The 18,566-nt window shown below is 46.5% G+C and overlaps 1 protein-coding gene across 12 annotated transcripts in view; it reads right to left on the bottom strand.

Moving 5' to 3' along the window:
- Nucleotides 1–18,566, bottom strand: part of MGAT5 (alpha-1,6-mannosylglycoprotein 6-beta-N-acetylglucosaminyltransferase) — a 398,270-nt gene that overhangs the window by 96,543 nt on the left and 283,161 nt on the right. For all 12 annotated transcript variants that reach the window (XM_059875762.1, XM_059875759.1, XM_005202537.5 and 9 more), the window contains one exon: nt 18,327–18,460. In XM_059875762.1, the coding sequence (XP_059731745.1) occupies nt 18,327–18,460 (134 nt within the window). The remainder of the gene's footprint in view (nt 1–18,326; nt 18,461–18,566) is intronic.

The following is an 18,566-nucleotide window of genomic DNA, read 5'->3' on the forward strand; positions in this document are numbered from 1 at the left end:
TCAAGTAGGTTCCTGATAACTGGTTCTACAACAACTGTTTCAGATACAATGAAAATGGGCAGGTTTCATCTTTGGATCTGGGGCAGAAGCAAATGGTTTCACCCATTCAGTTTAAGTTGCCACATAGAATCCCATAGAACTTTTCCTTGAAATCTATCCATCATAGATATAATCAGGCTCCTGGGATTTGAGGGGACAGGCAGGAGAAAGAGGAAGAAGTTATGGAGAGTCCATTTCTTGGGAGATGGTCCCGTGTAGGGGCTGCAGTATACAACCCTTCAATTCAATCTTGGTTCAGCCATGCCATTTATTATGTGTAGGGTCTTAATCTCTGTTTGCCTCAGTTGCTCACTCAAAAATGTCTGAGCCACCAGGGAGTCTCAAAAATATAGAGTGGGTAGCCGTTCTCTTCTCCAGGGGATCTTCCTGACCCAGGGATCGAACCTGGGTCTCCTGCATTACAGGCAGATTCTTTACCATCTGAGCCATGAGGGAAACCCCACTAATAGTACTGACTTGACAGAACTGTTGTGAGGATCATGCCTGGTATATAGAAGTCCTCAAATATTAGCTATTATCATCACCTCCCCAAGGAGCCCAAAGTAGTTAAAAACAGAATCAGAGAAGAGAGAAGCAAAGCCAGCTAGCTGTAAAAATTTCAACTGACTATAGATAACTCCAGCCTTCCCTGAAGCTCCCTCCAGCCCTAAGGTTGGACCAGGATTCTTGAGGGGGAAGTCCTGCGTTATCTTGAGTGCAGACAGACTCACACCAGATTTTATGAGCATATGCTGTTTATATGAATTTTACTTAAGTATAAAATTGTATATAGATGCTAAATATGATTTTGAGAAGCATACATATTACTACATTATAAAAATCTTCTCAATTGGTTTATCCATTTCTCGAAGGTCATAGTACCTCTTCTTATAATAAAGTGATAAATTTTGCTTCCAGAAACACTTGATGCTTGTAAATTTACAAAAAACATTGTAAATGATGCTCCCAATCTGTATTTTTGCTATAAAACTCCACCAACCAGCTCTGTTCTTGCAGGGCCTATTTCAAAGTCTCAATGACTGGCTTTGTGCTGATGCAGAAGGTAGTAATACAGGGCAAAGTTCATGGTGTCAGTTCTCACCAAGAATGATTCCTTGGGGATTCAGGCTAGCTTGGGAAGCCAGCTGGGAGCCAGCTCACACAGACACCTCGTATACCTGGTCCCTGAGGCAGTGAACACAGCACCAGGAAGAGTTCAAACTTCCTTCAACTGGCCCAACACACTCAAGTATCTTATTTGACTACCACTCTCAGATTTATAATCTGAGTTGCCTCTAATCTCATTTTAAAACATGTCTACCTGACTATTTTCTCTGAGAAACAGCCAGAAATCCACACTTCTATTTCCTTTTACTGACGTGGGTTGCTTTCTTCACCGAGTTTCTCAACAAGGGAGGATAAACAGACCACAGGGAGCCCATGTAAAGGCTCCTCTTTGGGGTGTGTCTGAGCCCCTCTCTGGCAAGGCCGATGGGGAAGGAACTCCCTCTCCCAGGAGGTGGCCAGGCAGCCTCAGGGATCTGCCTTCTCCACAACCTCTCCACAGCTCTCAAGTCTCCAGGGCCTGAGCATCTTCTGCTGGGCTGAGCCACTGCAGCAGGTGTGTGGGGCCACCACCCAGCTCAGCCTCCTCTCTCAGTACCCCTGTGTTTCACAGGGTGGCCACATCCTCTTGGCCCAACCAGCTTCCACTGGGCATGGCTGAGCACAGATGTGTTCCCTATAGCTGTGACTGTGCTTCTGGAAGAACTCAAATGATGCCTCGAAGTTGCATCCCAAACCATTTTCCTCTAAGCTGTGCTTGCATAATGTTCTATCTGAGGGATTCATGATACCAGTATGATATCTCAGTTGTCCTTATAAATCTGGGCCTCACATTCAGAAAGGCACGCCTTTCAGACTATTGTACATTCACAAGTATTATGTCTCTCTCCTTTCAAGAACTATCTTAACCCTTTCTTCGCTTGAAAGGAACAATCTCGCAAGGCTTTTGTAACTCTTCTTTACACAGCCCTCTGGCTTTTCTCCATGCTGGTGAGCATGTGGGTACCTGAGACCCGCTGGCCACCCCTTTTTCAGGGAGCATAGCTTCCGCACATTTGGTGTCGCTCAATGGCTCCTGGCCACAGAAAGCCGTTTGTCTCGGCTCACAGACGGCAATTTCTTTTCCCATCCCTAAACACCATTGTTCCCATACCGTGTGCCAAACTGTTAGGGCTGGAGTAATAGTAAAAAGCCTCGAGGCAAATTACAACCACAACAGCTGTGTTTACTAAGAGCTTTACAAATGAACTCATCCCAGCGTCATGAGAGCGGGCAGGCAGTGGCTCGGAACCTTCCAGAAACACCCCACCCTCAGGATGATCACTGGCTGCCTCAGCCTCCTGCTACCCCAGCCAGTCCCAGCTCTTGGAGGGGACCCTATGCTTCGCACCAGGGACCTTTTTTCACCCACAATACGTTGATCTGTATTCTTCTCCCAGCTGCAATGATTTACACTCGGCTGTTTATCCTCTGGGAGGGCTGCCAGTCACCGAAAAAATAGGCAACTGGATGCCGATTTTGCAGAGGCAACAAGAAAACAACTGTCCACCCTGAGGGCCCTCGAATGCCTGCCTAGCCACCTGAGGAGAGGCCTGAAATTCCACCATTCATCATTCACACCTTTGGACCATTGGTGAGCGCTCTAAATGCAATACATGTTGCAGTGCATGGCATCAAGAGAACTATCACTCATCCATAACTTTATGTGGATTTGTTTCTTCTAAACAGGTGGCTTCCCAGCTGGCACTAGTGGTAAAGAACCCACCACCCAGTGCAAGAGAAATGAGACTTGGTTTCAGTCCCCAGGTTGGGAAGATCCCCTGGAGGAGGGCATGACAACCCACTCCAGTATTCTTGCCTGGAGAATCCCATAGACAGAGAAGGTGGGCCACAGTCCATGGGGTCACAAAGAGTTGGACATGATTGAAGTGATTTAGTACAACAACTCCAAAACTTTGTTTTGTTACCTGTAAAACTGACACATGCTTCACAAGGCTATGTTGAAGTTGCTTTGCAACTTCTCAAATTCCTGAAATTCATATCTGAATTACTGGATTAAAAAGCAAGCATTCTTGAGAGAGAATTCACTGCAACTGGTACCAACTCGGCACTCTTGCATGGATTAATTTAGGCAACTTGCTATTACCACGGAAATGAGAGGGCAGGTCCTTGGGCTATGAGCACAGGATACAGCCTAGTAAAACAAGGGCGTACATGCCTTCTGACATGGGGTGGTTCTTAGCCAAGTAGCAGCCATCCACCAATCCACCATGTGTGAAAAAGAAGCCATTAAGGTTTTACTCACCTAGGAAAATTCTGACTCCTTAGTACAACTCGCCTGTTTAAAAGAATGACCCAGAGCAACATACAATTCCCAGGTCTCTTTGGTGGAGGTTCTGATTCAGTGAGGCTGAGCAGGGTCCCTTACATCTGGATGCTTCACAAATTTCCAGGTGGAACTTACGATTGGGCAAGTTTGTTTAACGCTGACCTAGATTCTAAGCACCAACTTAAGCTTCCCTGTGGTTCCTTGGAACAGAGGCTGGAAATCATTTTTTTAAAAAGCAAAAGCCCCACAAATCTCTGCTACCCCCAGAGCACTGGGCGAGTTCCCTGCACAGACCTACAATAGAGCCGCTGCTTGAAACTATAGCCCCGAGAAGCTCTATCAGCTGGGTTCAAAGGGGAGGTCTTCACTCCCAGGTGGGAAGGAGTCTAAAGACTTTATTACATTATACATGAGCGTGAGCTGACAGGCTCCACATCCCAGACACAAAGTCGATGACGGCCATGCATTCTTCCCGGGCTCACCCAGTCGCCAACCCAGAAGTTGAAATTTCATTTTCAAACCACAAGACAGCTTGGCAGAAACAGCTCTGACAGTGTATTATCAGGGTTGGGCTCTGACAAGAAGAAAAACTCAAAGTCTCACAGTCAAATTTCAAGAACCAGGGCTTTCTACTAGAGCCGCAGCTGAAAACGGCCTTCATCTTCCTCTCAAAACTTCCCTGATGCCTCAAAACTTGACTGACATCCACACAAGCCACTCAAAGGATGCCGTGGCCCAGATAAAACATGGAATTCATTCTCCCATTCAAAGCTTCTTCTGTCATTTCACCCTTTTGTGAAGAAACACATTCTCTGAGAGCAGGAGATAGAAAGGGGGGCTTCTTTCTGGCCTCCCAGGGGCAAGTCACAGTCTCAAACACCTCTGGGGGCCGAGCAGCTTATGGAGGTTAGAGATGGACCTGGAAGGACTGTCACCCTGGAATATCCCCTAACCCCTACATGGCAGTTGCCACTACTCAGCTCAGCCACCCTATGGTATGTAAAGAGAGTCCGGTTTGCCATACCACCTGCATTTTCAAGAGAAACTGGGGATTCTGGCTTTTCAGATGAACTTTCCCAAATGGCAAATGTCCCAATTTAAAAAAGGTTGTGTTGGGAATTCCAGGGCAGTCCAGTGGTTAGGGCTCTGTGCTTCCACCGCAGGGGCCATGGGCCCAATCCCTGGTCAGGGAACTAAAATTAAAATCCAGCAAGCCTTGCGGTGTGGTGGAAAAAAAATACATTGTGCTGGTTAAACAAAAACATTTGTGGGGTAAGCTATGTGGGAGAAGAATCTGAAAAAAAATATGTACATATCTTATATGCATGTATATAAACATACATATATATATATTCTCTTTCAGATACTTACATATATATATGTATACATATGTATATATCTGTATATAAAACTGATTCACTTTTCCATACACCTGAAACTAACACAACATTGAAAATCAACTATATATCAATAAAAAAATTAATCAATTAAAAAAATGTCTGTGGGGGATGTTGGTGGGGGCTTTTGGTCCTTGCAGTGCCCTCTTCTGCCTCCCTCCCTCCTGCCCCTTTCCATCCACCTTCTAGACACATCCTCTCTGGCTGCCAGTACCACACAGGCGGCCTGTCCCCTGGCACCAGTGACCCCTCTCCCCAAACCTTGCCAGTGTTCCTGCAGCCAGCAGCAAGCAGGGGCGGGGGCTGATGGCTTCCCAGGTGGCCTCATCTCTGGACAGCAATGACGGCTGAGTTATACTTCATATGATCTTCCTTGAAAGCTCAACAAGTTCAAGAGCAGCCTGTTTACCATCCTTTGGTGGATTATCCAGGACCAGTCTGATTCCTCATCTCCTGGCTGCCCCTGTGGAGTTCTCACCCATAGCCTCCATCACGCTCACTGTTTCCCAGCCAAACACGCTAGGTTCTTCAAGCAGTCTTTGTAAAGCAAGGTCCGAGTCTCCGTACATTGTATTCCTTCCAATCTAAAGGTCTAATTTACCTAGATTATAACAGTAACAGTGAAACCTAACAGATACTAAGGAACACCAGGCATTGCTTTAAGAGCTTTGTATTTAGTAACTCATGCATTCTTACTCAGAACGCTAAGAGGGGTGCTGTTATTACCACCCATTTTAAAGATGAGAGGAGAGAGGCCCAGGGAGCCTAAGGCACTGGCCTGCGACCACACAGCTGGTCAGGGCAGAACCAGGATGGAACCCCATCAGAAGTCACCACCACACCCTAGAGCACAAAGTGCTCTCAAATGGATGGGAACACCAATCCTTCACCACTGAAGGTCCATTATCCACACTGTTGACTCACATAAGCTTACTGTCGGTGACTCTCTGAAATCTCTTTTACATAAACGAATGCTAAGTCCCAGGAACCCCATCCTTTCCCCAGGCGGTGGGTTTTATGGACTCTGTGCCTGGCCTGGTCCAATTACCATCCTGTTGTCCTATTTCTGATGGCCCATAACATTGTCCTGGAGGTGCTCTTCCCTGCGCCCTTGCTCTTAAAAGAATTAGGAGGAGGCCAAGGAGGAGTTCAGATTATAGAATCGTGGAACTCTGGGGAACCAAACAAAAGAACATCCAGGCCTCCACCTCATTTTACAGATGAGGAAAGTGAGACCTGGAGGGCAAAAGAATTCCAAGGACAAGCAGCCAGCGAGCAGTGCAGTCGAAATTAGAACCTGGGCATCTGCTTCCCACCCAGGGCTCCTCCAGCTGCTCCAGACTGTTTTCAGCCCACGTTTCTGGGCTTAAACAGGAGGATGACGAGGAAAATGTGCTCTATGTGCCAGTCGACAAGGAAACCTCAGTGGGTTTAAGATGACAGCCGAGAGCTGGCTGAATCAGGGGGCAGACCGCTACGATGATGAGATTGGGGGGAAAAGGCCGCCCAAGGCTCTCTGAGCTCTGAGTTCAGCATTCAGTCCTGCGCACATTCGCTCCTACACTCCGACGGGCTCATGCCAGATGCCCTGCGGGCTTAGGTACAGTCAGCACGCAGCCCAGGCTAGTGTTTGAAAAGTCCTTAAGTCTTCTGGACTGTAGGCTTTAATGTCTTAAAAGACTATGATTCATGCCTGATGTTTCTCTTTGCGTTTGGCATCTCTTCCTTGTTCCCCTGTCCCACACCCCTAAGCTTATACTTAAATGTGGGCAAAGGCTCTGCAGAATGACTGCCCTTTTCATGGGCCAGGCACTGAGCCAGACAGGACAGCATGTACAGGTGACCAAGGCTTGGCCAGCAATCACCCAGGAGGAGCATGTCCACTCGGGGACATGGAAGTCATCCCTGAGGGGAAGAGACATACTCCCTGCCTCTGGCAAGGGTGGTCTCACAGAGACCGTGATGGGGTCTTTTCTGATTGCCCATTCAAGGGGGATAAACCGGGAGAGATACAGGGATGCTTCCAAAGGCTCTTCTGATGGAAACCAGAACCAGGACCTGTGATCACAATGCCTACATTTTCCGGAAAAACTTTAGTAAGACTGATTTTAATTTCATTATTCAAAATATATAGGCCAATTTGACTTAAGGTAGGCTTAAATATGGGACTTCCTATGTGGCCCAGTGGTAAAGAACCCACCTGCCAATGCAGGAGACACAGGTTCAAGCCCTGGGTTGGGAAGATCCCCTAGAGTAGGAAATGGCAACCCACACCAGTATTCTTGCCTTGGAAATCCTGTGGACAGAGGAGCCTGGAGGGCTAAAGTTTGTGGGGATGCAAAAGAGTTGGACATGACTTAGCGACTAAACAACAACAGACTTGAATGTATCTGGTTTATCTCCATCTCATCTGGGAAGAAAAGTCTGGCCAAGTATTTTAAAGAACAAGATGACAAGGTTTAACCTGCTTACAAAAACATGTTCCTTTCAAGGATTTCAATACATCCTTTAATGACAAAGGTCTTTGGTGATTCATTAAAACAATATACTGCTGCTGCTGCTGCTAAGTCGCTTCAGTCGTGTCCAACTCTGTGTGACCCCATAGACGACAGCCCATCAGGCTCCGCCGTCCCTGGGATTCTCCAGGCAAGAACACTGGAGTGGGTTGCCATTTCCTTCTCCAATGCATGAAAGTGAAAAGGGAAAGTGAAGTCACTCAGTCGTGTCTGACTCTTAGCGACCCCATGGACTGGAGCTCACCAGGCTCCTCCTTCCATGGGATTTTCTAGGCAAGAGTACTGGAGTGGGGTGCCATTGCCTTCTCCGAAACAACATACTAAGAGCAGTTAAATCTTCTTATGAAATAAAATGGCAGTTCTCCAAACAACTATTTCCAATTTTGCATTAATTTAAATTAAGTCCAAATCAACGAAATTAGTGAGCTAGATGATGACACAGTTTCTAGAATGAGATTTTATCAGACTCAGAAGAGAGACTTTCAAGATTTATTTCTGGTTGTTTAAAGCAGCTGTACTCTTTCTCCCAGAGAAATCTGACTGGACATCCAAATCTATGCCACAGACAAACCGGGGCTGCTGTAGTAAGTGGGCCCGGAGGAGCTGGTCTCCGGGGCTCTGAAGGACACAGGTGAATAATCACTGATCTCATCCAGGGCTCAGCAAACTTTCTCTAGCAGCAAATATTTTAGACTTTGTGTGAGCATGTATGCTCTCTGTCATATATCCCTTTGCTTTTACTTATTATTCATTGTATTTTTTACAACTTTAAAAATGTAAAAACCATTTCTAGCTTCAGGCCAAAGGCCCACAGGTCCTGTTAACTTTGATTTAATTTTTAACAGCCTTATTGAGGTATGATTGGTGTATAATAAACTGCATTTTTTGTTTGTTTGTTTTTTTAAACTTGTACCCATGGCCAGGTGTGTTTTTTAAAAGCAATATAACAGTTTCTGGCAACATTGTAACAATGAACATTTTCCCTCCCAGATGCTTGGCTTCTGAGGCATCTTGTACAGATGTATTCAAAAAGCCTGCTCCTTCCACACGGTCATCTGTTCAAATGTTTGCCCCTCCTCCAAGGAAAAAAAGTGGCACATATTTAAAGTGTGCAATTTGTAAGTGCTGACATATGGATATAACTCGGACCCATCACCACCACCAAGACAGCAGACATGCCCACCTCTCTCACCCCTCCTCCCGGCAACCAGCCATCTGCCTTCTATCCCCATGTATCAGTTTGCCTTTTCTAGAGTTTTATATCAGAGAAGGCAATGGCACCCCACTCCAGTACTCTTGCCTGGAAAATCCCATGGACAGAGGAGCCTGGTAGGCTGCAGTCCATGGGGTCACTAAGAGTCGGACACGACTGAGCGACTTCACTTTCACTTTTCACTTTCCTGCATTGGAGAAGGAAATGGCAACCCACTCCAGTGTTCTTGCCTGGAGAATCCCAGGGACGGGGGAGCCTGGTGGGCTGCCGTCTATGGGGTCGCACAGAGTAGGACACGACTGAAGCGACTTAGCAGCAGCAGCAGGAGCAGAGTTTTATATTCAAAGACTCATATAGTATAGACTCTTTCTCATGTTTGATTCTCCCACTCAGTGTCATTATTTTAAGGTCTGCCATGTTGCTGTGTTTATCAATAATTCAATCTTCTTCATTCATGTTGTTTAGTCGCTCAGTCACGTGCGACTCTTTGCAACCCCACGGACTGTAGCCCACCAGGCTCCTCTATCCATGGGATTTCCCAGGCAAGAATACTGGAGTGGGTTGCCATTTCCTCCTTCAGGGGATCTTCCCAACCCAGGGATTGAACCCATATCTCACTGCATTGGCAGGCAGATTCTTTACCACTGAGCCACCAGGGGAGAGGGCAGGAAAAGGAAGCTGGAAGTGCTACTCAAAAAATCCCACAGATAGTCCAGCCTCTTCCCAGGCTCTCTCACTGCTAATTTCACCAGAGCTTTTGAAAAACAAAAAAAAATTTTTTTTTTGACTGTGCAGTGCAGCATGAGGGATCTTAGGTCCCTGACCAAGGATTGAACCCACATCCCCTACAGTGGAATCACAGAATCTTAACCATTGGACCACCATAGAAGTCCCTTGAAAACCTCTTGACACCTCTCGATGGTCTGAGGAACTTGCACAGCTACCTCCATTCCTTTACCCTTAAATCCCTCCTTCCGGTGTCCCTCAGGCCAGAGACACTTGGAATCTCCCAAGTCATACATACCCTAAATTGCACAGATAAATCAATGTGAAAAGAAATCAAAAGGAGATTCATTCATTCATCCAGTAGGTACTGCGTGCCTACGGTGTGCCAGGCACTGTGCTGGGTAGAATAACATCAATAATGATTCCTGTCCCCAGACTGCTTCATTTCTTAGCAATCAAGAAGAGATTGACAGAAATGATAAGTATATGATCACAAAATGATTTACATAAAAAGTAGGGGAGAGGATGCTGTGTTTGAGATGGGGAGAGGATGCTGTGTTTGGGATGGGGAGAGGTGACATTTGGTTGAGAGCACACACATGGGACACGATGGCCCCAGGAGGTGAGGGCTGGGGGAAGCCGGGGCAGGGAGCAGCCCTGCAGAGCCTGAATCCCCATGCAAACTGGATTTCACAGGACACAACGTGCTCCAAGTTTACAATGAAGCCACTGCAGGGACTCCAGGCAAGGAGGAACACAGTCCAATTTATATTTTTAAAAAGATCACATGGGCCGCTGCTGTGTGGAGACGGGATTACAAAGGCCAGGAAGTTAGAACAGAGAAGGGAAAGGCTGTGGCACATTTCTGTCGGTAGCTGTAGGGATCTATATCCTGGATGATGAATTACATGTTCAGAAACTGCTTTTGTTCTCCCTCATTTGCACATTCGTTTTGAATGGCTGTTATTACATACAGACATTTAAAGATTATTACAGATTAAAGGCAATATCATCTCATTCTAATGCACTGCCAAGTTTTCCAGGAAATGCCTCAGAGACAGAATTTCAACTTTTAGTTGATTTATCAGAAACTTGAATATGGGGTAAACATTGAATGTGAGAAGCAACCATGGTAGTGTTACATTTTTATTGAAAAAATGGCAGTTCTGTGGGATATCTGTTTGGAAATTTCATCATTTAATAATTGAAATGTGATAATAAAACTATATTACAAGAAAAAAAAAAAATCACCCTACTCCCTGCACCCTGGGTCCTGTGGGTACTGTTCAGTGTCATTTTAGGGGAAGCTTTAAAACCACAGTCTTTTATAAAGAACAGACTCATGGTTGTTAAGGGGGAGCAGGGGTTGGGGAAGGATGGAGTAGAAGGCTGGGGTTAGCAGATGAAAGCTGTTATGTACAGGATGGATAGACAGAAAGGTCCTACTGTAGAGCACAGGGAACTATATTCAATATCCTACCTAAAACATACTGGAAAAGAATATGAAAAAGAATGTGTATTTATATATATATATACACATATATATATAATTGAATCACTTTGCTGTACAGAAGAAACTAACACTTAACTATACTTAACAAAATCAACTATACTTAATAAAAATAATAATAAAAAGAGCGCACAGTCTTTGTCAGTGAGATAAAAAGGAACTTTCCAAATTTGGATGAGACTATCTGACTTTGGTTGCTGCCAGACAGGCTAGGGCTGGGGCGTCAGGCCCCCGGGTCTGCAGCCAGAAACAATTGAACGTGCTCAAATCAGGCATATTTACTCTGCAGAACTGGCTATGAGGCTGTTGCTGACTCTGTGTGTGGTAAGCACCCAGGAGCAATGGTTTACCTGTTAATGTTTGTCCAGTGCACCAATATCACCCACGCTTCCTGGTTTCTGAATCCTGCTTGAAGCATGGACTCCCTCTGCTCAAGCTCCTAGTGCAAGTGGCAGCCAGGAGGCATGTTTCCTAGCGGGGGCTGGAACACTGACCGGGCTCTGGGTTGGTCCTGCCATGGGCCACGCCCCTTCATCTCCTTGAGCTGGTTTCTGTGCTAGAAAGCAAGCTGGTGAAGGAAGTGACAGCTGATACCTCAGATGGAGTCACCATGCACTCTCTAAATAATGGCTGTGAAAGGCCCAGTTCACATCAGTTCAGTTCAGTCACTCAGTCATGTCCAACTCTTTGCGACCCCATGAATCACAGCACGCCAGGCCTCCCTGTCCATCACCAGCTCCCGGAGTTCACCCAAACTCATGTCCATTGAGCCGGTGATGCCATCCAGCCGTCTCATCCTCTGTTGTCCCCTTCTCCTCTTGCCCCCAATCCTTCCCGGCATCAGGGTCTTTTCCAATGAGTCAACTCTTCGCATGAGGTGGCCAAAGTATTGGAGTTTCAGTTTCAGCATCAGTCCTTCCAGTGAACACCCAGGACTGATCTCCTTTAGGATGGACTGGTTGGATCTCCTTGCAGTCCAAGGGACTCTCAAGAGTCTTCTCCAACACCACAGTTGAGAAGTGTAAACCCTGCACTAATACTAGGCCCTCTTTCAGTATAGCGTTGGGGCTTCCCTTGTGGCTCAGCTGGTAAAGAATTCGCCTGCAGTGAGGGAGACCTGGGTCTGACCCCTGGGTTGGGAAGATCCCCCAAAGAAGGGAAAGGCTACCCACTCCAGTATTCTGGCCTGGAGAATTCCATAGACTGTATAGTCCATGGGGTCTCAAAGAGTTGGACACAACCGAGCGACTTTCAGTTTCACTTATTATCATGTTAGTTATTGAATAAGTGGTAGCCTCTGCTGACTGCCTACTATCAAGAGATGTCAGGCCCAGGGCTGGGGACTCCGTCTTTACAGTAACACAGATCTTAGTAAAGTCACACTTCGTTTTCCATGGATTGCTTATCCATCAGCCTTAATTACACAGAACATAACCAAGAATCCTCAAACAGCTAAAAAGATGTGATGAGATCCATGCCAGGACTGTTGGCCAAATGTGTCCTTCAAGACAGACTCAGTTTACAAAGGACATGGTGTAGTTCAGAGGTCAACAAACTTTTCTATAAGGGGCCAGATAACAAACAGCTTAGGCTTTGATTGTCACACAGTGTCTATTGCAACTATACCACTCTGCCACTTTAGTGCAAAAGCAGCCATAGGCAATGGGCAGGTGTAGCTATGGCCTTTTTTTTTTTAATAGTTGGTTTATAGTATCTTGTTAGTTTTTGTGTATAGCAAATGATTCAGTTACAACTACATATTTTTTCTTTTTCATATTCTTTTCCATATGGGACTCACAATTTCTTTTTTTTCTAATTTCTTTCTCTTTTTTCTTCGCACATCACCAGGAATGCGGGATCCTAGCTTCCTGAGCAGAGATCAAACCTGTGTCCCCTGTGCTGGAAGGGCAGAGCCCCAACCAGAACGAGCTATGCTCTAGTAAAATTTCATTTACAAAAACAGAATTGGCTCAAGGGCCAGAGTTTGCCAACAGAGTTTAAAAACTGGAATCTGAATATCTGAGAGCAGGTTTGTAAATGCAGTTCCTTAAAAGTCCTACCCTGAACCCCAGCTCCTCCACAACCTCACATTGCCATCAGTTCTCATTATGTTTCCGATCTGACCCCAATAATTATGTTAATAATAGCAAACATTTAGACTTACACTGTGCCAGGCCCTTTTCTAAGCACTTTACATACCTTACCCAAATTAAATCAATGAAGAAACCCTATTGTCGTCATTCCCATGAAAAACGAAGCCAAGTCAAGTTAAGCAACTTACCTTGGGGTGTAGAGGCAGGATTTGAACCCTGCCGTCTGGCTCCACATCAGTGTTCTTGACCACTATGCCCTACTGCCTGGCAGGTACCAACTGTACATGTCAGGATGACAGATGACTAGGCAGGTACTGGGCTTTCTACCTCCTCGGAGAGTCCACTGTTGACCATGGGCTTGCCCCACTCGAAGGGGTCAGGCACCAGAGACTGGCAGGAGCAACACTTTGCCATTGTGCTTACTGGGAAGTAAGACTGGGGGGCTGGTGGAATGAGTAACTAGCATGGGTAAAAAGTAACATGAGAGCTGGCAGCCTGACAGGAGGAGCAGGAAGGCCAAAGTAAAGAGGAAAAAGGAATTATTTATTCACGGACTGGCCAACTACTCAGGGCCAAGCACTCTCCACAACCCGAAACATCCCAAGGCCTTGTGCTTTGATCAACCTCACCTGGGTATCACCGAGGGGTTTGTGTGAAATGCAGGATCTCGGCCCTGCCCCAGAAGGTCTGAATCAGAGTGAGCATCTACTACAAGGTCTCATGTGGTTCCCTTGCACTCAAGGCTGAGAAGCCCTGCCCTACACGGCAGTTGTTACCGCTCCCATTTCCCGGGTCACGCACCTAAGGCTCGAAGAGGTTAATTACTTCCCACACTGGTGAACTGCAGGCTTATGTCTGAACTCCAGCTTGTTGTTTAGGGGCTATGCCTATTTCTTGGAGGGGCTCAAAGCAAGTTCTTCAAGACATTTACTTCAGCAGCAAATGTGTATCAAGAAGTAATACAAATATCATGGTATGTAACATGTTGACCTACCATCAATAGAAAAATTGATGTGGATCAATAGATGCAATTGTGCTCAGGATGAATTGTTAAGAAACATGAAAATGAAAAATTCAGTTAAGCAAGTTTCAATGACTTAATTTCTACAATTTTCAAAATCTCTTACTTTTAAGAAACTACCTTAGTTTTTACTCCCTGATGACTTAAGGTAACAGGAAGCTGAAGGACTCTGAATTCAGAAACACAGGACAGATGTCCCTCTTTCTAGGCACAAGTATTAGCTGATGACAATGACCAGACTGCCCCATAGATAGATGAGGACAATCTAAATCTGTGGGTTCTTGGGCTAAGAAACAGGTTTGTACTTGGGATCAGGCTTTTGCAATCTCATGTGATGCTAAGGGTCTTGAGTAATGATGCTTTCTAAGTGGGCGTCTTTGGGATTCTGGACTCAGGACAGCCAGGTCCTCTCTCTCCCAGTCACCTCTCCACTATGTATTATAACATCAGGAGAGGACCAAAGGGTAACTCCACCATGAATTAGGGAAGAGCTGAAGAGTTAGCCCACTCCTCCTTTGCCTGTATTTTTAACAACAAGGAACAGAAACAACCCAGAATACTACAAGGGAACACAATGAGATAGAGATGTATGATCCAGAAAAAGAAAGCTTCCAGGACTTCCTTCGTGGCCCGGTAGGTAAGAATCTGCCTGCCAATGCTGGGGACACAGGTTCGATCCCTGGCCAAGGAAGATTCCACTTGCCAAGGGGCAATTAAGCCCATGTTCCACAACTACTGAGCCTGCACTCTAAAGTTCGAGAGCCGCAACTACTGGATCATTGCATCTACAGCCTGTGCTCTGCAATGAGAAGCCACTACAGTGAGAAGTCCGTGCACCACAACTAGAGAGCAGCCCCTGTTTGCCGCAACCAGAGAAATGCCCACATACAGCGGCAAAGACCCAGCACAACCAATAAATAAATAAATGAAATTTAAAACTGCACACGCTCAAGCACACACACACACAAAGAAAGCTTCCAGGAACTCTAGCAGCTACTTTCTCTTTGTCTCCAGGCTGCATGGGTGGTGTCTTCCTGTCTGCCTTCCTACCTGCCCCCAGCCCCCCCACCCTTCACCCCCAACCCCTGCCAAGGCACCCCACGGCTCTCACAGTGGGACCTCTCCCCCACTGTGGTTCTGCCCCCGTCATCCTCTCGACAGCACCCTCTCCCTTTCTAAACTGGTCCTGCTTCCTCCTCGCTGGCCTCCTGGAAGGCTTCTGCCTTGGCCTCATCACAACACTGGACACATTCTTTCAATTTCTGTCCCCATGGCTCACTGCCCCTCTAATTTCCAACGTCAAGTGAAGAATCCCATGGATCCAGTGTGGCTTTCTGAGCCAGAGTCAGGGCAGCCCACTACTGAAGAGCCTTGGGGCTGCCTCAGGCCAGAGGACAATTCCCTGGGCCAATCATCCCAGGGTGGAGGGCTGATGGGGTAGCATTCCCTAATCACATGCCTCGGAAGGTGGGGAGTATGTGGAGTAGGAGTAATAGCCTCGCAGCTATCTTCAGAGTTTCAGTGAGTCTAGAATCTCAGGGTGAGCAAGGACCTCCTGAGTCATCGGGTCCAAACCAGTGCCTGCCCACAAGCACTCACTGCAGTCCCCAACTGCCCAGGATTGGCGGCGTCACTTCCCTTCTCAGCAATGCTGGGTGGGAGGAGAGAAAGGGACAAGGGATGGGAAAAAAATTCACTGACCTTCCTGCTGAAGTCAGTGTTGAACACGACTCTGGAAACATGACTGTAATAACACTGCACTTAAAGGGTGTGTCTGATTTCTATGAACATCCACTAGGCACTACAGGATGGGGAAGATTTGAAAGAGGAAGCTAAGTTCTCATATACTGTGCTGTGTTCAAAAGCCTGAGAGGATATCCTGAATTTATGTGAAAACTTTAGGGTATTTTTCATCTTTTGGCGCCTTTCGCCTCAAAGAATGTTGGGTAGTTATAATGCATTAAAATGGAAACAATGTCCCAGATTTTTGGCACTCAAATTCTAAAGTAGACACACTGCTACTCCATCTTTTGTAATACTTCCAGCACATGGGAGGTCAGGTACCCTGTGGAGTTTTGGAGGAATTTCCAAATCACACCCCAAATCTCTTGGCCAACATGGGTAGTAGTTTAGGATTCTGTTTGGCATCACGGAAATCATCCTTTTAGTGGCAGTATTACTTTGTCCAAGGTGGCTGAAAAGCTTTCAGAACCAATTGACTGTTTTGTTTTTCTAGGGCTAGATGGCTCAGTCATGTTTGACTCTTTGCGACCCCACAGATTGTAGCTCGCCAGGCTCCTCTGTCCATGGGATTCTCTGGGCAAGAATACTGGATACTGGAGGGGGCTGCCATGCCTTTCTCCAGGGGAATCTTCCCACCCAGAGATTGAACCCGTGTCTCCTGAGTCTCCTGCATTGGCAGTTGAATTTTTTTTTTTAACCACTGAGTCACATGGGGTCGCTAAGAGTCGGACATGACTGAGCGATTTCACTTTGACTTTTCACTTTCATGCATTGGAGAAGGAAATGGCAACCCACTCCAGTGTTCTTGCCGGGAGAATCCCAGGGATGGGGGAGCCTGGTGGGCTGCTGTCTATGGGGTCGCACAGAGTCGGACACGACTGAAGCGACTTAGCAGCAGCAGCAGCAGCTGGGAAGACCCTTGTGAAACTGAAAAAGCTGCCAGAAGCACCTAGGAGGAAGCACTGGGGTCCAAAACCAATGTAGTTTCAAGTCCACGTGGACATACACACGACCTGTTTTTTGAGCAGGTACAGGAGGGGGAAGGGAGTTACTTTTTTTTTTTTAAGAGCTCAAGTCTTACTAAAAGCAGCTTTGAAAGTCTTAAAACTAATACTACGATCCACTTATTTTACAATGAAGCAGAGAATGACAACATCCAATGTGCACTTTTAAACCCAAGTTCACCTGAATGGCAGCTGAAAAATGCCCGATTCAGAAGGGGCTGATTTTGACACAAAGGAAACAAAGATGTATACGTTCAGGGGAACACCTTAAGTAACCACTTACAATCTCAGCTGATTTTATTTTACTTGAGAGGAGAACACATGGAATAATATATTAGAAAATAAATCTTGTTAACCAGCCCTAGTTTCTCAACCTCGGCACTACTGACATTTTGTGCCAGGTAATTCTTTGCTGTGGGGCTGTTCTGTGCACTCTTGGGTGGTTCAGCAGCATCCCTGACCTCTACCCAGTAGACGCCAGGGGTCCCTACCCTCTGCCAAGACAACCAAAATTGTTCCTAGACATTGCCCGATGTCCCCACCGGAGAACCACTGTACTAAACCAAAGCAGGATTCTAGCTGTTTACAGCAAAGGCAGTTATCTGGAAATAAATTAGCTTCTCTGGAAATAGGCTGATGTGTTGTCCCTTCCACACAGTTAGCACTTAGAACTGAAGAGGGGGTGGTAGTGCTTTCCCTTTTCTGAACACGAGGTCAGATAACCAAGAGCAAGTGAATCTTCTTTGCATACATCACGTGTGCTCCCTCAGCGGTCAGACTTCCAGCTTCCTGAGTAAGGGAGACATGGGACCAGGAGACCACAGTCCCTGATCATTCCAGAAAGCGAATAACTTTTATGTTTAGGAAGACACATATTTTCCAAGTCCTGGAGACTGTTCTGTCTTGTACAAACATATCTTCCAAAAAAACTCGCAACATCTACATGCTAAGAAAGACTTTCCTTTGCATGCCATGTGGACAGGTCACACCCCCAATCCATTTCTTTTTTTTTATCGTATCTTTTTCAGATGGGACCTGGAAATCACCCAGGAGAACCAAGGGGCCCCCAAGGGCCCAACAATCCAATGTTCTTGGAAAACTTGGCTAAGCCTGTGGCCAAGAATGCTGCTTCAACCAAGATGTCCTCAAGTAAACTGTCTGCCGTCAGCCCAGGCAGGTATCTCCCTTCCCTGGTTAGTTGACTACTGACCACACTAGTGACCAAAGCCAAGAGGATGTGAGGGCCAACGCCCTCCCCAGGCAAAGGGAGCTGCCTCCCCTTACGAACCATTTCACAGAAGGCACAGGAAATGAGTCACTTGGCAAAGGGTCTCCCTGTGCAATGCCTTGCTCCAGAAATGCACGCAGCCTCTGAGGGGCCCGGGCTTCCAGGAGCAAGCCTAGGATGGGAGAGGAGCCGACACATGTCACTTTCAACATGCAAAGGATGAGGGGCCCTGTGGGGCAGCCACCGTACAGATGAGCAGGTATAGCTTTGATCAGACACCCAAATACCCATCGGTCCAAATCCCTGCATGCTCTTGTTTATTTCTAAGCAGACCCTGTTAAGCTGTGGGCACTTGGCTTGATTACTCCCTGGATCAAAGCTGAATTAAATTACACGGCAAGTTTCTTTTGAGAGCGAGAGGCACGCACACAGGCCGACTCACTTTCCAGAAGCTGTCCACTTTGCCGTACACGAGTGACTGGTTCTGCCTCTTGATTTCGTTGATGTGGTGGACGTCGCTGGAGTTCAAGTGCTGCTCGACCACAAAGCCCAGGAAGCTGTTGTCTGGAGTGTGAGCTGGTGTGGAGAGGACGGGACATGGCAGTTAAAATTCAATCAGCAGGAACAAACACCAACCATTACCAATTTGACTCAAGCTGTCGCGAGCATAATTAAATGTTTT

Source organism: Bos taurus, chromosome 2 (assembly GCF_002263795.3).
Source record: "Bos taurus isolate L1 Dominette 01449 registration number 42190680 breed Hereford chromosome 2, ARS-UCD2.0, whole genome shotgun sequence".
Taxonomy (NCBI): Eukaryota; Metazoa; Chordata; class Mammalia; order Artiodactyla; family Bovidae; genus Bos; species Bos taurus.